The sequence below is a fragment of the Aquarana catesbeiana genome, linkage group LG02 (genome assembly GCF_042186555.1).
Source record: "Aquarana catesbeiana isolate 2022-GZ linkage group LG02, ASM4218655v1, whole genome shotgun sequence".
NCBI classification, from domain to species: domain Eukaryota; kingdom Metazoa; phylum Chordata; class Amphibia; order Anura; family Ranidae; genus Aquarana; species Aquarana catesbeiana.
Genome location: NC_133325.1, coordinates 404,874,263 through 404,896,411, shown reverse-complemented (window position 1 = coordinate 404,896,411; position 22,149 = coordinate 404,874,263). Strand labels below are relative to the sequence as shown.

The 22,149-nt window shown below is 42.7% G+C and overlaps 1 protein-coding gene across 1 annotated transcript in view; it reads right to left on the bottom strand.

Moving 5' to 3' along the window:
• Nucleotides 1-22,149, bottom strand: part of YARS1 (tyrosyl-tRNA synthetase 1) — a 62,423-nt gene that overhangs the window by 39,762 nt on the left and 512 nt on the right. Inside the window, exons 2-6 of the mRNA XM_073615345.1 lie at nucleotides 16,648-16,749; nucleotides 6,002-6,148; nucleotides 2,931-3,106; nucleotides 2,031-2,160; nucleotides 1,836-1,916 (exon numbers count right to left, since the gene is read on the bottom strand). Coding sequence (XP_073471446.1) covers nucleotides 1,836-1,916; nucleotides 2,031-2,160; nucleotides 2,931-3,106; nucleotides 6,002-6,148; nucleotides 16,648-16,704 — 591 coding nt within the window. The 5' untranslated portion in view covers nucleotides 16,705-16,749. The remainder of the gene's footprint in view (nucleotides 1-1,835; nucleotides 1,917-2,030; nucleotides 2,161-2,930; nucleotides 3,107-6,001; nucleotides 6,149-16,647; nucleotides 16,750-22,149) is intronic.

Sequence of the window (22,149 nt, the reverse complement as noted above, 5' to 3'; positions counted from 1 at the left end):
ATTATCAATGGGCAATATACTGGATTGAAAAAAACAAAATAGATCACCTAGGGAGCAAAGGGGTTACTTTGGTGACAAAATGGTCAAATGGTCAAAAAAATACAAAATGTATTGAATTGAAATTAAATGATAAAAAATATCAAATGCTAAAAACACAATGATTTGCAGCGTCACAGGATCACTCAGATTTACAAAAGCACCACGAGTGAAGGTGCGTTACGAAACCAACAAACAAAAGACACAACACATAATAAACCGGTCGTCCGGATGCCAAATCTCAGTACACACATTATAAAATTACACAATTGGTATAAGAGCATTGAGTTGCAAAATGACATCCAATGTGTATAGATACTGGATTTCACCCAGTGAACCCTAAGCCCCGAGTATGAGTAAATGGAAAATGTGTTTAATATCTGAAATGCTGCTCTCAGTGAGGGGCCAGGGTCCTGAAGAAAAAGAAGATCATCTGCATATAAGGCCGTGCTCCAACAAGTGATGCCCCAACCTCAGGTGACCTACAGAGGGCAATGGCTATGGGCTCCATCATGAGTGCAATTAGGGAAAGTGAGAGTGGGCACCCCTGCCGTGTCCCGCGACCCACTACAAAAAGCACAGACAGCCCACATCCAATCCCAAGTGCAGCTTTAGGGCATTTGTACAACAATTAAATCCAGGCCATGAATTGGGAACCAAACCCTATACACCTTAAAAACAGAGGTCATATATGTCCAGTCCACTGAATCAAATGCCTTTTCCATATCAAAAGAGACCACCACTATAGCCCCTGAGTTGGGATGAGCAATCTGCAGGTGAGCGAATAGTCTCCTCAGATTCGTATCAGTGGACTTAGCAGGGATAAACCCTGTCTGATCTATATCAACCAGTGTTGTAATAACCTTTGACAATCTGGCTGCCACCATCTTTTGCAAAAATTTTGAGATCCTGGTTGAGCAGGGCAATGGGTCTATATGAGGTGCGTCCCACCAAGTTTGACAAAATTTGGAACCTGTGGTTAGAGCATTTGGATACTGTTACGGACCCGTGCGTGTGAACATCCCCCCCAAGCTCCTTTTCCACTGTAATTTGAGCGCAATTTCTCATCTTATTTGGGGTGATACTCCTAACCGTGTCTCAGATCTCATTCGGTCACGTGTTTATTGTATGGTTGTTTTCTGATTATATTCTCTTCAAGGCCTCTTGGCACCCCATAGCTGCCCCCAATATAAGACTGTATTACAGAGCAATAATTCAAGGTTTTTCTTTTCCTGTTTTTCTCTTTTGATTGTGGTTTTGTATTTATCTGATGGTGGTTTATGCTACTGCCCATTGTTGTAATTTTTACATTTCAATAAAAAAACTGAATTTATAGAAACATTTTTTTTATAAGGACAGCTCTATTGGGATGATTTACCCAAATGCAAATAGATTGTTTCACTCTGTTAGGGAAATATCCCCATAGCTTAGTGAATGTAGTAAAGTTTCATTTTACCACATGCAAGGAAATTTAAAAAAAAAAAGCTGAATTTTTGCTTGCCTCACCTCATACTTTAAGCTCTGGGGATAATTCCCTTGCAGAGTGCAACTGAACTTGCAAAAGTGAATGGTCTATTCGCCTTTAGTAAATCAAAACCATTTCTCAAAATATTGCAAAGCTACTGTATAATAATTAACAGCAGAAACCCCCTTGTCCAGCAATCTATTACTATCCATCAGTTGTCTGACCATTCAGTTATAACGCCAGTATTTCCTACCTTTTGAATCACTCCAGTTGCAATTAAAGGCCTGCGGGGGTGTCTACCATCCTTATATTTTACAAGGGTAAATAAACTCACCTTTTCAGCAAATGTGAAAATTTTCCTTTGATCTACTCCCCCAAACTGTGCATCAACTTTCAGATATTCTTCATCCAAGGCCTGCAGAGATGGAGAAGTAAAAAAAAATATATATATTATTCTACTACTAACAGAAGAACTTTTGGCATTTGTTCATTCTAGTGTCCCTAGCCATCTAACTTTGGCTGAACCCACCTGCAATCCAGGATACAAAAGACCACTAAGCAGTGGATGTTCCACTTGTTTCACAACTTCTGCTCCAGCTTTTTTAGCATCATGCTGAGTGACTACTGAGGAGAGTCTGTACACATCCAGTGTGTATTCTCTGCAAGACAAAACAGAGCCCAAGTAAACATATACATAGTATGCCTTTTAATACCATGTAGCATTTTATACTTTCTTGATACAGTAAATCTTTAGCAATTGGCACATTTAGAATTTTTTGGCAGCTGGAACTGAAGTTCAAAGATATTTATGCATGCACTACCAAAAGTTATCTCTAGAAATCCATGCCAATTGAGTATTTTAACAATTTCAAAACGGTCTTACAAAACCTGATGCCTGTATAGAGGACAAACTCTGTATTTGAAACATCAGCTGTGTTGCCAACATCGCTGGACTCCAGGACAGGTAAGTGTCCTATTATTAGAAGTTAGCAGCTGCAGTATGTGTAGCTGCTGGCTTTTAATATTTGCAGGGGTGGGCGGACCTCCTCTTTAAGTACACCTGCGATAGTGATTTTTAATTGCACAATTAATTAGTCGATTAATGGAGAGGTGGAGTTTTGAATTATACATGTTCTGTGTTCTATTTTAACATGTGCTGTGAACAAGGCTTCCTGCAAAACACATTAGCCCCTGTTTTTTTACTCACTGTCATGTAATGAATTAATAAAGGAATTGCAAGGATTTTTGGAGTTGCTGGCTCTATCATGCGTTTATCAGGTGTGTAAATTAGGAATGCTTTCAGAAATAGAAGTGTTAATAGTTTATTTTTATCAAATCATACATTAGGTAAAAAGAAAAAAAAATACTAAGATGATCTTTTATATACTGAAATAATAGTTCACATTAATCTGGTTTGTAGCAAACATACTTGCTGAGCTGGTACTCTGTCCCTCTGACAAAGCGTAGTCTTTCCAATGGTACTCCAATACTCTGTAGCATGGCTTTGATAACCTGCTCATAATAACGAGTACGCAGTTCCAAGAGGTCCCATGGAGCCTTCATGTTATCAAGATACGCATGGAGGTCAGCAAATAGAATTGTCACCTAAAAATCATACAAATTAAGTGAGTAAGAACATGTACACTGTAAACCACAGGATGCCGTAAAACTTATATAAAACATAGTTTAAAAGATTTTTTTTATTTTTGTTGGTAACAAAGGGAAGTGATCAATTGATAAACAAATGCCAAAACGCACAATGGGGAGTGCCTATTAACTATACAGAGAGAGAGAGAGGGAGAGAGAGAGAGAATACAGCGTGATGTCGGGGTGGGTGGGACCCAGCTATCAAAACACCAGACAATGGGATGGGATCTGGGTGGACCGCTACGTGTATGTGGCCCCCGCCCACTTTCTTAAGCAGCCCAATCATTGGCTGGCGTTTGACAGCTGCAGGGCCCTGCCCACCCCGGGTCCCGCCCACCCCCGACATCATGCTGAATTCTGACAGCTGGCCTTTCTCTGCATTCAGTTACCTATAGTGTAACGTGAAACTGACAAGTCGGCTCAGTGTGAAACCTGCCAGTGCCACCTGCCAGTGCCAACCAATGACACCTGCCAGTGCCAACCAGTGCCACCTGCCAGTGCCACCTGTTAGTGCCAATTAGTGACACCAACCATTGCCAATCAGTGACACCTGCCAGTACCAATCAGTGCCACCTGTAAGTGCCAACCAGTGCCACATGCCAGTGCCAACCAGTGCCACCTGCCAATGCCAACCAGTGCCACCTGCCAATGCCAACCAGTGCCACCTCCCAGTGCCAACCAGTGGCTGCCAGTGCCACTTGCAAAAAATTTTTTTTTTAAATCGGCTTAATATATCGGCCATCGGCCGCCCCAATTTCTAAATATTGGCAATGGCCAGAGAAAAACCCATATCGATCGACCTCTAGTTCAAACCAACGTTGATGTCATGTCGGTCTTTTTCCCGTGCAGAAAACTGCATACACGTTGAAGATTTCTGTGCAGAAAAAAATCACACGATACCAGTATTGTGGTGTAGAGCTGCACGATTCTGGCTAAAATGAGAATCACGATTTTTTTGCTTAGAAGATAGATCACGATTCTCTCACGATTCTCGTGGCGTAACATCATCTTTCACATTAAAACAAAACAAAAAAACTGGGCTAACTTTACTGTTTCGTTTTTGTTTTTTTTATTCATTGAAGTGTATTTTTTCCCAAAAAATTGCATTTGAAAGACCGCTGGGCAAATACAGTGTGACATAAAATATTGCAGCAATTGCCATTTTATTCCCTAGGGTCTCTGCTAAAATATATATAATATTTGGGGGTTCCAAGTAATTTTCTAGCAAAAAATACAGATTTTAACTTAAGAAAGTCAGAAAAAGATTTAGACTTTAAGTGGTTAAACTTCCTGCATTTACACGTTGTTAAAAACTTGGCAGACTGCCCGGCTTATTTATTTACACAGTTCTTTCCCTTTGATCGAAAAAGGAAGCTTAGTTAAATTCATGCGGACTGAACCCCTGTTTTTAAACGCATATTGTTAGACAGGTTAATTGGTTGTTTGTGAGCTGGTGGTAAGTAGGCTTGGAGTTTTTTCCTGGGCATTCCCAAGGTTTTTGTTGCTATCTGTTAGTGGCCTTCCAATGCCTCTTACTGCAATAGCCAGCTATAAGTGAGGGTGGTGGCAATGTTTTTGAAATCACGTTGGGGTGTGTATTAGTCCAGCAACGCACCAGCACCTTTGCAGCCATTGTGCTATTTGCTGGGTGTTTGGTGTGTCCTGTACCTTTAAGAAGGGGTGGGCTCCCTTCAGTCCACCTGCCCTCACTTAACCATCAGAATGCATGTGCCTCCACTGGGGGGACACCCAAATTTTAGTGTTAGGACCACAGATTACAGGGTGCCGTGACGTGGCTTTGTGGCTTACGCATGCGGTTTGTAAATGCGTGCGGACTAAACCCCTGTTTTTAAACGCATATTGTTAGACAGGTTAATTGGTTGTTTGCGAGCTGGTGGTAAGTAGGCTTGGAGTTTTTTCCTGGGCATTCCCAAGGTTTTTGTTGCTATCTGTTAGTGGCCTTCCAATGCCTCTTACTGCAATAGCCAGCTATAAGTGAGGGTGGTGGCAATGTTTTTGAAATCACGTTGGGGTGTGTATTAGTCCAGCAACGCACCAGCACCTTTAAAGCCATTGTGCTATTTGCTGGGTGTTTGGTGTGTCCTGTACCTTTAAGAAGGGGTGGGCTCCCTTCAGTCCACCTGCCCTCACTTAACCATCAGAATGCATGTGCCTCCACTGGGGGGACACCCAAATTTTAGTGTTAGGACCACAGATTACAGGGTGCCGTGACGTGGCTTTGTGGCTTACGCATGCGGTTTGTAAATGCGTGCGGACTAAACCCCTGTTTTTAACGCATACTGTTCGACAGGTTAATTGGTTGTCTGCGAGCTGGTGGTAAGTAGGCTTGGAGTTTTTTCCTGGGCATTCCCCAGGTTTTTGTTGTTATCAATTATTTAGATAAAGTCTCTCCACTTGTTATATGAAAGAATTCTCAACCTCTGCAGGAGAGATCGTCAGGGGAGGTGAATCGAGATCACGATTTTTTAACGATTAATTGTGCAGCTCTATTGTGGTGTGAACAGGGCACATAGAGAACAATTGTTTGTTTTTTTTTTTTTTAGCCCTTGCAGAACATGTACAGAAAAACTGACATCTCTGTACCATGATGTGAACGAGGCTTTAAGGTTAGGTGAGTTTGCGTCCAATAGACTAACTGCTATATATTGGCAATGTGGAAGCTATAGATTAGTACAGTGAGCACACTGACAACATTAAAAGAGGCACGTTGATATTGGTATGTGTTCAAAAGGTTGAAAGCAGATTTTTTTTTTTTTTTTTTTTTTGTAGGCTTTTCTTTTGTCAGCCAGCAGTATAGAATCTTAGGACATTTTTATATAAAATACCACTCACCTCACAGCCAGCCTTTAAAAAGTCAGCAATTTTTGACATAGGTACAAAATAAGCTACATGTGGTTTTCCGGTGGTAGCTGTACCCCAGTACACCCGCAGCTCTCTTTGCTTCAGGATCTCCTTTAGTTTGTCTTCTCCTAGGACTTCCTGTAAAAAAAAAACATCCTTACGGTCTGTAAAGTTACATACTACAATATATAGCAGATGATTTGTCACACTACAATGTCAACAAAAATCTTTCCGTAAGATCATATGTGCATTTAATGTAATGTAGGCATGCCATTTACCTGTGTGGAGGAGCTGGGCCAGCACAGTGAGTAAATAGACATTCCAAGAAGAGAAGAGTGCTAGGACATGCAGGGAGGGGACTGTGATAGGGAACACACACAGGCAAATTTTCTAGCATGTTTCAAGGCACATTGCAAAAAAAAAAAAATAAATAAATATATATATATATATATATAAATTAAAACAAAAACACAAAAAACAATGCAAATGAGCATTTAAAGTGGATTGTAAAGTCTTGTTTTAGAAAATAAAAAAAAATAAAAAAAATGTTATACTTACCTCCTATGTGCAGTGGTTTAACACAGGGCAGCCTGGATCCTCATCTTCTCGGGTCCCTCTTTAGCGCTCCTGGCCCCTCCCTCCCGTCGAGTGCCTCCACAGCAAGCAGCTTGCTCTGGGGGCATCCGAGCCGAGCTGCAGCTCCGTGTGTCCACTCAGACAGGCTGCTCTCCCGATTGGCTAATTGACTGATTGACAGACGCGGGAGCCAATGGCACCGCTGTTGCGTCTCAGCCAGGAGAGTCCCGGACAGTCATAGGAATTGTGGACATCTCTGAACAGAGATGGGGCTCATGTAAGTATTAGGGGGTGCTGGGGGGCTGCTACACACAGAAGGCTTTTTATCTTCATGCATAGAATGCATGAAGATAAAAAAATCTTCTGACTTTACAACTCCTTTAGCCTAGGTTCACAATGATGCAAATTTACAGCGGGTTTGATGCATTTAGGAACACACAGATTCGCAGGTCATGTAAAAAGCATAGTATTCCATGGCTTTGGTTCACATCTATGTGTTGCGAATTTGGTGCGAGAAAACAAAAAAGTATCCTGTGAGTGTTGACTGCGGGTGCGATTAAAATTCCAATGGTGCAGTGCGAATGTATCTTCATAGGCTTCAATTGAACTTGCAGTACACAGTTCACATCTCTGCGAATTGTTCACGGTCTGCCTCCTGAAATTCGCCGTAAAGGAGGAATGCTGCCTATGACCCCAAGTACACCATCAAACCTGGAGGTGGAAACAATATGCTTTGGGGTGTTTTTCTGCTAAGGGGACAGAACAACTTCACTGCATCAAAGGGACAATGGACGGGACCATACACCATCAAATCTTGGTTGAGAACCTCCTTCCCTCAGCCAGGGCACTGAAAATGGCTTGTGGATGGTATTCCAGCATGACAATGACCCAAAACACACAGCCAAGGCAACAAAGAAGTGGCTCAAGAAGAAGCACATTAACCGCTTCCCGACCGCCCACTGTATATTGACGTCCTGTTTTTTAAAGATGGATATCTCGGTAACGGCAGCAGCTGCTGCCACAACCGAGGTATCCATCTTTAGGGCCGGCGATTCTGTACACGATAACGGTGGTCTCTGCGGCGGGTTCACCGCGAGATCACCGTTATCGGCGGCGGGAGAGGTGCCACCCCCCCTCCCGCCTCTCTCCCGCGCCCTCCGCCGCTTACCGGAGCTGTCGGTAGCGGCGGAGGAGATCGGGACCTGTCACTGCTGAGGTACTGAGACGAGTGAGGCCAAGATGGCCCCCACCCGTCTCTATACCATGTGACGGCCGGAGCGACGTCATTACGACGGCTCCGCCCACTTCTCTTAAAGGCACAATTTTTTTTGTGTCATTTTTTTAAACGACTTTTTTTTTTTTTTTTTTTTTTTTTGCATTTTAGTCTAAATATGAGATCTGAGGACTTTTTGACCTCAGATCTCATATTTAAGAGGACCTGTCATGCTTTTTTCTATTACAAGGGATGTTTACATTCCTTTTAATAGGAATAAAAGTGATCCAAATTTTTTTTTTTTTTAAAACAGTGAAAAAATAAATAAAATAAAGTAAAATAAATAATAATAAAAAAAAAAAAAATTTTAAAGCGCCCTGTCCCGACGAGCTCACGCGCAGAAGCGAACGCATACGTGAGTAGCGCCCGCATATGAAAACGGTGGTCAAACCACACATGTGAGGTATCACCGCGACCGGTAGAGTGAGAGCAATAATTCTAGCCCTAGACCTCCTCTGTAACGCAAAACATGCAATCTGTAGAATTTTTTAAACATCGCCTATGGAGATTTTTAAGGGTAAAAGTTTGACGCCATTCCACGAGCGGGCGCAATTTTAAAGCGTGACATGATGGGTATCAATTTACTTTTCGTAACATTATATTTCACAATAAAAAAAATTGGGCTAACTTTACTGTTGTCTTATTTTTTTTTTTCAAAAAAGTGAATTTTTTCCAAAAAAAGTGCGCTTAGAAGACCGCTGCGCAAATACGGTGCAAAAAAAAGTATTGCAATGACCGCTATTTTATTCTCTAGGGTGTTAGAAAAAAAACAATATATAATGTTTGGGGGTTCTAAGTAATTTTCTAGCAAAAAAAACTGTTTTAAACTCTTAAACACCTAAAATCCAAAACGAGGCTGGTTTTGAAGTGGTTAAGGTCCTAGTGTGGCCTAGCCAGTCTCCAAATCTTTATAATCCCAAAATATGTGGAGGGATCTGAAGGTTCAATAAGCTTCAATAAGTTTATATTGCTGATCCTATCATGGGACTGTGCATTTAAATCTATATTTTTCACTACATTGGCTTTTATTGTTGATTTCCACCCACAAGATTGGACATATATTTTTTTCACTTTTTTGGACTTTATTTCAATGTGCTGTCTATTTATAACACAGTATTCTCATCTAATTGCTGTTAATTTACTTTTGGTGAAACACACTTTTTCATATAATTATCTACACACACACACACACACACATACATACATGGTATCTATTGTTTTTATACACATTTTTAACCCATTAGTGCTTCCTCTAATCACATCAGCTTCTCTCCCAGATTCTCCACCTCTGAGCTGGTGAATCTGGAAGGGAGATATTTCAGAGTAACGGCTGTGAGATCTACAGATCTCACTTTTATAAACTGGCCGTTTGTGAGAGGACGGTTGTGTGCTGTGATGAGGAGCCAAGAACATGTTCTCTGCTCCTTATCTCATCTACATAAACCGGAACACACCACAGATCAGCCATGATCCTGAGGATAACGGCTGATCTCTTTTTCATAAACGGACACCTTGGTCCTTTGGTCAAATAGTTTTTAAAAAACAAATTCACAAACCTGTGAGGACTCGGGTAAGTATTGGAGGCGGTGGTGGGGGGGCTTTTGACTCGGGGTCATACAGGTGCTGGAACATTTTTTACCTTATTGCAGGGAACACTTTAAGGTAAAAAATGCTTAGGCTTTAGAAAGTTGGTCTAAAATTGATATAAAAGACCCCAGGATATCTCACCTGTGCTCCACTGAATGTAATGCAATGCATTGCATTCTTTCCCAGCCATGATGGACGGGGACACTGAGAGGCAGACCCAGAAGTGACATTAAAGACATCACTTTCCAGATCAGCAACAAGCAGGGGAGCAGAGCACATGCATGTCAGAATAGAGACTGCTATGGGTGAAGCTACACTATGCTATATTTACTGACCACTTGTACAGAGGCAACCATTAAAGTACATTGTTTTCTATACAGTGTTGGTTGATTTTTTTTTGTAATACACAAGATGCAATGTTGGGTACATAATCAGTCGAAAACATTGAAAAGGTCTCACACATGTGACATCCCTATACTCAGAAGAACAGAATGTGTTTTTTGGTGTAATTCTAATTAATTCCAATGTTGTTTGTTTTAAATATCTTATTAACTGACAACTTTTTGTAAAAAAAAAAAAATATATACAATTTTCATTTCTTTCCGCAGTTCCCAAAAATGTGTGGCAAAAAATGACATTTCCACAAGACTCGCTATGCCTTTCAGAAAATACGTTGGGGTGTTTGCTTTTCAAAATGTAAAAACTTTGTGGTGTTTCCACTGTCCTGGTGATCCAGGGTCTCCAAAAGTGCAATAGTTAGTTGGTAAATTAGATGTGTAATTTATGCCCCTAGAAAGCCTGAAGGTGCTCCTTGGATTTGGGGCCCTCTGTGTCTTGGATGTGAAAAAGTCTCACACATGTGGTATCCCGATACTCAGGAGAAGGGGTAGAACATGTTCTGGGGTATAATTGTAAGTATGCCCATGCTGTGTGTGAGATTTAACCTGTTAAAATTACATTGTGAGAAAAAAAAAATGTATTTGCCTTCTTCATTTTCCAAAAAGTTCAAGAAAAAAAAATGACAGTGTCAAAGAACTCATAATGCCTCTTACTACCTCACAGTCTACTTTTCAAAAAGTGGTCATTTTGGGGATATTTGTACTGAACTTAAAATTTATGGTCTCAAGAAATGAGACAGGTGGTCAGAACATTAGGACTGATCAGTTTTCAAATATTGTATATATTACATACACACACCATGGTTTCTAGACTCTGTAACCTTCATACAGACTGAATAATATACAATACTATACAATTTGGTATTTTTTCACCAAAGAAATGTAGCAGAATACATATTGGCCTAAATAAGAAAAAGGTTTTTTTTTTCCAAAATCTTAGGTTTGCCATAGTGTAAATTGGTAACAGTTCACTACTTCATTAGCCACGTGGGCAGTGGCGTAACAAGTAGGGTGAAGCTAGGTGATGTCACAGGCGGAAGTGGAAGTGCTGATCCGCAGTGTGCTGCGTAGTACTGTGTACACCCTGTGATACTGTGCTGTTTTTAATCTGTGAGTGCCTTTTTAATAAAGTAGTTAAGTGTTACCAATTTATTACACTATGGAAGTCATTTTTGCTTTCTGGCAGTGTTAGGTGAGCTGACTGATAACCAGCAACAGGATTTCATCCTCCTAAAGGGGGATACACCAGCATTAGAGCTGCACGATTCTGGATAAAATGAGAATCACATTTTTTTTTTTTTGCTTAGAATAAAGATCACAATTCTCTTACGATTCTGGGCGTAAAATTGCTTTTGAAAGACTGCAGCTAAAATACAGTGTGACATAAAATATTACAAAGATCTCCATTTTATTCTCTAGGGTCTCTGCTAAAAATATATATATGTTTGGGGGTTCTAAGTAATTTTCTAGTAAATAAAAACAGGATTTTAACTTGTAATCAACGAGTGTCAAAAAAGAAGAGATTTTCCAGACAGTGTGAAACAATACACTGGGCATAATAGTATAGGGCTGCTTTCACACTGATGCACTGCGGGTTTACCCACGCCTGTAGCTGGTACGCATTTGCAACTTGGCTCTTTCTCAAAGTGGCAATTTCTATAAGTGAGGCAGAAAGCGAAAGGACACAAGATAAACACTTTGAAAAACAGCACGCAGACATCAGGTGAACTTGTTTACTCCTTTAGCTCTTTTTCCTTGTAACATGCTTTCTCTACCACTGCTTTTGACAACTCTGTCCTCCTTCCTAAAACTATCTCTCCTTCACCCCTCTTCTCCTCCCCACAGCATATATATATATATATATATATATATATATATATATATATATATATATATATATATATATATATATATATATATATATATATCACCCTCACTCCTGTCCTTATTACTGCACCCACCAACTCCTGCTAATTCTAAATCCACATACACTAAAAATCTCCAAGACCCTGGGGCATGTCACTTCATATAAATCCCAATCTCATATTACCTCCCTCACCCTCTTGCTTCTCCTAACCTCTGGAGATATATCCCCAAACCCTGGGCCTCCATCATTTAACTGTACCCCATGCACCCATCACCCTGCACCCTCTGGCAGCAGCCGCCGCAATCAACACAATTTAGTTCCCATTTCTATTCTTCCTAAAACCAGACTCCCTTTCTCTTGTGCCCTTTGGAACTCACGCTCTGTCTGCAACAAGCTCACCTCTCTCCATGACCTCTTTATTGCCAACTCATTTAACCTACTCGCCATTACTGAAACCTGGCTCCACGAATCCGACACTGCATCTTCTGCTGCCTATCCCATGGTGGTCTTCTCTGGACTCACTCCCCCAGATCCAGCAGACGTAAGGGAGGAGGTGTCGGAATCCTTCTAGCCCCACATAGCACCTTTCAGGTACTTCAGCCACCTCCCTCTCTGTCACTCTCCTCTTTCGAAGCACACTGTATTCGCCTTTTCACTCCAATTTCTCTAAGGATAGCTGTGATCTACAGGCCCCCTGGACCAGTATCAACCTTTCTGGAAGACTTCTCTGCCTGGCTACCCTACTTTCTTTCTTCTGAAATCCCCACTATCATTCTCGGGGACCTCAATATCCCTATTAATACTAACACTCCTTCCACTTCCAAACTTCTTAGCCTAACATCCTCCTTTGACCTGAAGCAGTGGATACATGCTCCAACTCACTCAGAAGGCAATATCCTTGACCACGTGTTCTCTCACCTTTGCACTCCATGCAACCTCTCTAACTATCCATCCCCTCTCTCTGATCACCACCTTATTAGTTTCACTCTCTCCCTCTCCTTCACCTCCTCTCCCTCCAACCACCTTAAAGTTACCCGCAGAAACCTACGTCATCTCAACCCTTCTCTTCTCTACTCTGCTATCAACAACCTCTACGACAAAATCTCACCCCTATCCTGCACCAACCTAGCCACTTCTGTGTACAACACTTCACTTCTAGCCTCACTGAACTCACTTGCCCCCCTCACTACACATAGAATCAAGCCCAGACCCCTTCAACCTTGGCAAACAGATGATACTAGAAGTCTGAAAAAACGTAGTCGTGCTCTGGAGCGCCTGTGGCGTAAGACTAAGTCCCAGAGAGATTTCTACCAATATAAATCTGCCCTCCAAAAATACAACTCCAGCCTCCTCTCTGCCAAGCAGACCTATTTTACCACTCTCATTAGCAACTTATCATCCTGTCCCCTTCAACTCTTCTCCACCTTCAACTCTCTACTTCGTCCTCCACCGCCTCCACCCGCCAACTCACTCCAAACAGAAGATTGATACTATTCGCGCTAAGATCTCTACTGTGCCGACACCCTCCACGCTTTACACTTCATGCCCACAGGCACAATCATTATTTCCCTCTTTCAACCCCACCACTACAGACGAAGTTGCTAAACTACTTGCTAATGTCCACCTTACTACCTGCCCTCTGGATCCTGTTCCCTCACAAATGCTACGTTCACCCTCTGGCCCTATATTACACTCTCTAACCCACATCTTCATTCTCTCCCTCTCTTCTGTCACCTTCCCTAACTCTCTATAACATGCGCTTGTCAGACCCATACTTAAAAAGCTCTCACTGGACCCATCCAATCTTAACAACCTACGCCCCATCTCCTTGCTCCCCTTCTTATCCAAACTCCTCGAACGTCTGGTCTACAACCGACTGAGCGTCCACCTCGCTGATAATGGCCTTCTTGATCCCCTTCAGTCTGGATTTCGTCCTCAACACTCCACAGAAACTGCTCTCCTAAAACTAACGATCTACTAACGGCCAAAACCAATCGACACTATTCTGTACTCCTACTCCTGGACCTCTCTGCTGCCTTTGATACAGTTGACCACCCCCTCCTCCTCAAAAAAACTACACGCCTTTGGTCTCCGTGACTGTACACTTCGCTGGTTCTCTTCCTACTTATCCAACCGCACCTTTAGCGTTTCTTATAACTCTACTTCCTCCTCTCCTCTTCCTTTCTCTGTTGGGGTCCCTCAGGGTTCTGTTCTTGGACCTCTACTATTTTCAATCTACACTGTCTCCCTGGGTCAACTGATAGCCTCCCATGGCTTCCAATACCACCTCTACACTGATGACACCCAAATCTATTTCTCTACCCCTCAGCTCACTCCCTCTGTCTCCTCACGTATCAGTAATTTACTCTCAGATATATCAGTCTGGATGTCTCACCACTTCCTTAAACTCAATCTAGCCAAAACCGAACTTATAATTTTTCCTCCCCCATATGCCCCTTCCCCTGATCTCTCTGTCAAAATCGATGGCACAACTATAAGCCCATCCCCACATGCCAAGGTTCTAGGTGTAGTCCTAGACTCTGAACTCTCCTTCAAGCAACACATCCAATCACTGTCCAAATCCTGCCGCCTCAACCTCCGCAACATCTCCAAAATACGCCCCTTTCTAACCAATGACACAACAAAGCTCTTAATTCACTCGCTGGTCATCTCTCGCCTTGACTACTGCAACTCCCTTTTCATTGGCTTACCTCTACATAGTCTATCACCTCTTCAATCCATTATGAATGCTGCTGCCAGACTCATCCACCTTACCAATCGCTCTGTGTCTGCCACTCCTCTCTGTCAATCCCTCCACTGGCTTCCGCTTGGCCAAAGAATTAAATTCAAAATTTTAACAACTACGTACAAAGCCATCCACAATTTCACCTCCAGCTACATCACTAGCTTAGTCTCTAAATACCAACCTACTCGCTCTCTTCGTTCCTCTCAAGACCTCCTGCTCTCTAGCTCCCTTGTCACCTCCTCCCATGCTCGCCTCCAGGCCTTTTCCAAAGCCTCTCCAATCCTATGGAACTCCTTACCCCAATCTGTCCGCTTATCTCCTACTTTATTAGCTTTCAGAACATCCCTGAAAACCCTTCTCTTCAGAGAAGCCTATCCTACCCACACCTAACAACTGTATTTTCATTTTTTCCATTAGCTCATCCCCCACAGCTATTACCTTTTTGTTTCCACTTGACCCTCCCTTCTAGATTGTAAGCTCTAACGAGCAGGGCCCTCTGATCCCTCCTGTATTGATTTGTATTGTAAGTGTACTGTCTGCCCCATGTTGTAAAGCGCTGCGCAAACTGTTGGCGCTATATAAATCCTGTATAATAATAATAATACTGTACCTGCAGGTTTGCTGTACTTAGCCACAGATTTCTATTATATCCTGCTGTTTTACCCCCCCCCCCCAACTTTACGAGTGAACAAGCCCTAAGGGTGCCGCTGCAGTTTGCAACTACAGGGCTTATTCATAAGTGCAGGAGGCATTTTTTTAGATATATGATGCAATTTGTATATTGAGCACAATAAGTGTTTTAGATTTATGATTTATTTTTTCTTACACTTGTGTGGTTATCGATAATATACCATTATATAGGTAGTAGCGGTATTTATAATTTGCGTTTTTATTTATTTTTTCCTATTGGGCTTAAACTGCACTTTTCAAAAAAAATTACTGTTCCTCCCTCTCAGTGCAAGTTTCTTCACGAAATGTGTTATCCTTGCAGATAACAGGAAACCTGTCATAGGAAAAACATGGAGGATGCTTTTGCTCACCTTTCCTTCCAGAAATGCTGAAAATGTGTGCCTGTCACTCCTTTATTCTTCAATAATTTAAGTGACATAGATCACTGATTCAAAGTACTGAAGATAATAGGTCACTGTGACAGCCAAGAAAATGGCATTTTTGAAAGAGATCAGCAATGGCTCTCACAAACTGAGGTTTATGCGTATCTAAAATCAAAAGTTTTCTTTTGGTGGAAGAGTTAAAGGGGTTGTAAAGGTTTGTATTTTTTCACCTTAATGCATCATAAGCATTAAGGTGAAAAAACATCTGTCAGTGACCATGTGTCCATTCGGTGTCCATGGACGCCGAATGCTGGAATCGGCAGTGCACACGCAAGGTAACCTCCCGGGAGATCGCTTCTCCCAGGGGGTTATCTAATGCGGGTAGGAGCCGAGAGAGCCACCGAGGGACCCCAGAAGTCGAGAATCGGGGGCCACTCTGTGCAAAACGAGCTGCACAATGGAGGTAAGTATGATATGTTTGTTAAAAAAAAAAAAAAAATGAGTGTCACTTTAAGCACACCACATACTTTGCAATCTGTACAGTCTGCCAAAAACTATGTAGTACAAGCCTGTCCGACTGGATGGTTAAGTTAGATCCTTTATTACATATAATTGGTAAACAGAAAGTTAAGTGTACAATGATTGTACGCATATTTTACGGTGTGTAGTGAGCAATTTAAACCCTCTGAGCTTTTATTGTAGTCTGTGCTCCAGCTGGGAGGTATCCACCCTATTTTGTGTCCTGATGATCATTGTCACCAAAACAGAAGCAAAGGGGAAAAAAGACAGACAACCAAAGGAGACCCCTGTTCCAACTATCTAAGGGCAATTTCCCCTTAGAGAAACTCTACAAATCTTTACCTAAAATACATACACACACTATATTTTGATTGTTTATCTCTGAGACTTCAAAGCAATGATCTCTGCCATTTGTATTCCCTCATCTACCCATGTGAGGCAGAGATTGCAAAGAGGACCCATTTTTTTGATTTTTCATTTATACTAAAGAAAATAAGAGAGGAGAAGAAGCACTATAAAGTCAAAGTTCAAAGAGAAAAGTAGTTATTTTAGCTTGCCACTAGCTTCTAAAAATTGGCATATCCATTTTGGTTGATATGACCTTTTAAAATTCACATACCTGCAAGTTACGTGTAATGAGCTGTGCCTTCCCTTCAGGGGTCAGACAGTCACCCATGTTATCGGATTAGAAGAGGGGAGTTTACAACCCAGAATACAGGCACTGTAAGACAAAGTTAGAACATATTAGCATGGAAAAGAATGCATCATTTGGTACACAAAGAGAACATACCTTTCTTGCTTTAAAATTATATTGCAACATTACATTATTACATATTTACAAAAATGTGAGGGGTGTACTCACTTTTGTTAGATACTGTATAAACAAGCAAAGGGTTCCTCTTAACTGTACTCAAAAGATATCTGATAACCAAACAGACAAGATATAATGAAACTTGGGTTTATTCAAGGCCTAGTTTAAACTTGCGGTTGAGGGGGGGAGTAAAAACGGTTGCAGTGCTGTCGTGCAGCCTGCAAAAGATTACAACAAGCAGACAAGAGGTGACATATTGCCCCCTCATTGTCTATATGAAAAGCAATCCACGGCAGATTGTTTTTCAGAGGGCTGACAATTTGGCAAATGAGTCCAGCTGTGCATTTGGTTTTCTCCATTTTAACACACCCGGAAATGTCTACTTAGTAGACATTTGTTGCATACAGCTATAAATATTTGAGATGTGCTAGAATATGGGATATTGTCAAAGTAGCCCCTCACAACACGAAGGTTGAACCAGGACTTTACTCACCCTCTCTCTCCAGCGCTGCAGTGTCCTAAAGCTCCATGCTTGCCACTGGCATCCTTGTCCGTTTTCACTGGTCAGGCTGAAAGGACACCACTCCCAAACATGAGCAGGAGGTCATTCATCTCGAAATTGTCATGTAGGAACTTTATTGCAGAAGAGGCATAGTATTGTCTCTACTGCATTAAAAAATCTTTTTTTTTGCTAACGTTCCACTTTAATTGCTTGTTTTTTATAGGGGTGTTTAACCCTTGGGTGGGTCTGACTAGCAGGTGGTCTACATAGAACTCTCATGCAGTCTGGGTCTGGACCATGGTTCACCATTTAGTGATGCCTGGGGTAGTTAGACTCTCTGTAAAGTTTGTATTCCTGTCTGTGTACCCACTGAGAAATTTACTATTTTACTTGTCCTGAAGACCATTGTCATCAAGATAGCAAGTAAAAGAAAATACAAATTTTAAGGGCCATTCATGCCACTTGCGGTGACAAACACACGTTTCCCACACTTCACAGGAACACGCTACCAGCTGCAAACATGCACAGCTGCCATTATTTCTTAATGGCACCCCCACACATCTTGCAAATGCAGGTGCGTTTGTGGCTACCAAAACACATGGTACTGCAGTACTATGCGGTTTGGTGCTGCACTATTTCCAAATAGCACTATGCACTAAGTCACACCTGCCATGCTTTTTGCGCGTTCCCGCTCGTTTGGTGGCCCACTGAAATGAATGGGCTGTCAAAAATGCACAAAACTGTTAATGCACCTTTTATATAGTGTGAGCCGGCTCTTAGGGTTGCCATCAGATCAAGAGGCACCACTGTGACAACTGTCTAAGATGGAAATTCTATTCATTTTGGAGAGATTCCCTCATTTACTGTTTGTGCATTTGGAAGCTGGGGATCAGGTAAGTAAAGGTACTCTAGCCATAAACAAGCATTTTGAGCTTTGTTCACACAGACAATTGCAGAAGAACAGTGGATTCCTGTGGCAGGAATCACAGGGGGTATGAAAACAGCTGACCATTAAGCCTGTACAAATGAATGACAGGCTGACAGCAGCCATGATTGTCCACATGTAATTGCACAAGGAGCAATTACCTGTGGTTAGAAACAGATGATTGACTCTGGATGCAGAGAGACTCCATCATCTTTCCCAAACCACAGGTAATCACCATTCATGTGAGATTACATGCAGTCAAATGTGGCTACCTTTTGCCTGTCATTCATTATTACAAGCTTCCTGGTCGTAGCAGTTCACATACACCTGTGATTCCTGCCACAGGAATCCACTGTTTGTAGTTGTCTGTGTGAATATAGCGGAACCCTTTTAGTGCACAGGGAGCCCAACTGCAAGATAAAGGTTTCCCTTTTCCCTAGATTTCATCAAGTGGTTTTAAGCCTTTACATATTGCTACTGAAAGGATTAGCCTCAAGTTATACATAGAGATGAAACAAATTTTCCCACTTAAACTGGATCTTCATTCCCCCCCCCCCTTTGTTTTTTTTTAAACCCCTACTTACTGGGTGGTGTTTTCTGCAAGATTCAGATACTCAGCATTGCCCTGCCAAGATCCTCTTCTATTCTGCCACTGATTAGTCCCTGTGACACTATGTTCTTTATGATGTCATCAGGAGACTGATGGTTCTTCCGGGTTTAGCCGGTGGGACTCCTAATAATGTGCCTCTAGTCCCACCCACCTCCTTCTCTGTGAGTGAATGACTATGCACATATCCCAGGAGGCACGGGGAGCATAATGCACCTAATTCACCTAGGTGAGTGATATGTGTAGCAGGCATGTTGTAATGCAATTTCTCCTTTTGGCCACAAGATGGGGACAGATGCTGACTTGTCCTTCCAGAAAACTCAGAGACACAAAGCACACTGGGAAAAAGGGGAGTTTTTGGGGAGTGCTGAGGTAAATGAGGAGAGGGAGAGAGGGGGGAGAGAGATCTGAGGTACCGGCATCTGATTGAGGGGAGAGACATGCTGACACCAGGGACTGTGTGACCCAACAGAGGGAGAGAAAGCCACGTTTCTCTTGAGACTACCAGGAGGAGTTACCGTAAGGAGAGGGGATAGAGGACACGAGTCGTGAGGCGACAGGACTGTGTGGTGGAACTCCACCTAAGAGAAAGCAAGAGAGAGCGCCACACTTTCTACCAGCATCTGAGAGAGAGAGAGAGAGAGAGACAGCAAGGTTGACAGTATTTTTCACATGGCTTTAAATGTGTCTGCAGTAATTTAATTTAACCAGGTGTGCCAGAGGGGCTGAGTTCATTCATGGGGTTGAGGCAGAGATCAGAGAACCCAAATTTACCAAGCGGCTCCTTCGGGGGTGGCGCTACACGTGGGGGCTTGCCCGGGACTTCCTGTTCTGCTAGCAAACCACCAAGACAACACCCTTGAAAGCATCAAGATGGATCCCTATGCATGGATTGGCTGTGGCAGTCTACGCTGGCAGAGACTTGTACTCCCCTTTCTCCCATAGAAGCAGATGCGGGAACCCTCAGGCCTGAGGGTCCAGAGTTCATCCCACAGAGACAACCTTTGGCAAGCCAAGGAGACTTTCCAAGTTCCCCAACTGTAGAGGACATCAGAGGGATACCAGGGACTGTGTGACCCAACAGAGGGTGAGAAAGCCACGTTTCTCTTGAGACTACCAGGGAGAGTTACCGTGAGGAGAGGGGATAGAGGACAGGAGTGGTGAGGTGACGGTATTGTGTGGTGGAACTCCACCTAAGAGAGAGAGACACACTGTCTACCACCATCTGAGAGAGAGAGAGAGAGACACGCTTTTCCTGAGACTGCTGCCAAGAGTGAAGATAAAATGAGCCAGGAACAGTGTCACCCACACGGTCCTCCACCGTTCAGCCGAGGGACCCTGCTCAGCAACTCAGCACAATCTAGCCTAGCGGAGACAACCCACACACTGCTTCAAGGATCACAAGACCCATCCAGGTGTCCTGTTGGCCATTGTCCCATCACCCTGCCAGTTCAGCTACCAGCTATCCTGATCGGCCGACAGGAGGTGATCCAGTGCCTTACAACATTGCCAGGAGCCTGAACCACCATTTGGGACTTCCGTTGTATCATCAGATGCTTGGTGAGCGGTGTAAACCCAACATCTTTATTAGCACAGTGCAGACACCTATTCCCCTTTCTACTGTCAGAGGATGCTTGTTTGGAGCTGCCACTTAGCCATTCTATTCTTACAAACCACTACCTAACGGGATTTCCTAGAGGATTATTGTCTCACTTTTGATTGATTAAACCTACTCTCTTTACAAAGGGCCCCAACGTTTGCTAGCAGAAGACACAGTACCCTTCAACTCAGTACCTGTAATGTTACAGAACTGTGCTTACTGTACCTGTTAACCCATTTCTTCTTTTTGTATCGTTACTTTCAATGGTGTTTATGGCCCAGAAGGAGCTGAGAAGTTGATAGATCTTCTCTCCTCCCTCTCAGCGTCTGTTATGGGCATATAGTAACTGTAAACTTAGAAAAGGGCAGTAATCCAAGTATTGAAGGTTGTCTTTTCTAATGTATTCATTCTTTGCAGAAAGGTTTAACAGTGCTGTAAGGTTCCATACGATTTAAACCGTGATAATATATTCAATTTGTTTATCACTACCAGGTGTGTCTGTTTCTGGTGATAACCCACAGCCAGGATAACAGTATTTTCCACATGCATCTTTAAATGTGTTTGCAGTACTTTAACCAGGTGTGCCAGAGGGGCTGAGGTCATTCTTGGGGTTGAGGCGGAGATCAGAAAACCCAAATTTACCAAGCGGCTCCTTCGGAGTAGCGCTACATATGCATGGGGTAAGGCTGTACACTTTACAAGGAAGGAAAAAAAAAAAAAGACAGAGCTGCTTGTGTAGCTAGGGGTGGAGAGGAGGAAACTTTGTTTACAGGGTGAAGATGTGCTATAAGTTGTACTCGTTTATCTGCTGCCCTCTCTTCTCTACAGCCTTCGAAACACACAGATCAAAGGATTTTTCTCAGTTCCAGAAGGTAAGGGGTGGGGGATACGATGTCACACAAAGCACAGAATAAAACATAGGGCTCAGTGTAATTTGGAACCTTAAAGCGGAGGTCCACCAAAAAAAAAAAAAAATTAAAAGCCAGGAGCTACACATACTGCAGCTGCTGGCTTCTAACAACAGGACACTTACCTGTCCTGGAGTCCAGCGGCATCAGCCCACAGCTGATGTTTCCATCAGCTGTCGGGTGCTGCCGCTGCCATTGCAAGAGAACCTGGCAGTGTAGCCTTACGGCTTCACGACGGGAACCCTACTGCACAAGTGTGAGGATCCGCTCCTCTCTCCTACTGGCCTGGTGACGGGGGGGGGGGAGCCCCACGGCGAAATCATGGGCTGCGGCCCAGACTCCAGGAACTGGGATTAGGATACCTGTCAAAGGTATCCTGGTCCCTCTCCACCCTGAAAGGTGCCAATTGTGGCACAGTAGGGGGCGAGGAGACAAATGAGCGATAGTTACATTTTTTGGTGGAATTCTGCTTTAATGGAGGCAATAGACACCCCCCTTACCCAGTAACGTTCACAGGGAATCATTACCCCAGATTCTGTGGACACACTCAAAGAAGTGACTCACGCAGAGAGAAATGACACGCAGTGATTTGGATTGAGGCAAATACACACTATTGAAGGATTTGCTTTACACATTTTTCATGTCCGAGGACAACACTTTAAGTGATTGATTTGTTAGATTTGACATTTAGTTGTTTATAAAACCTCACGGAATACATGAAGAATGGAGTGAAGAGCCTCACAGCGCACTCAAAGCCTATAACGCACA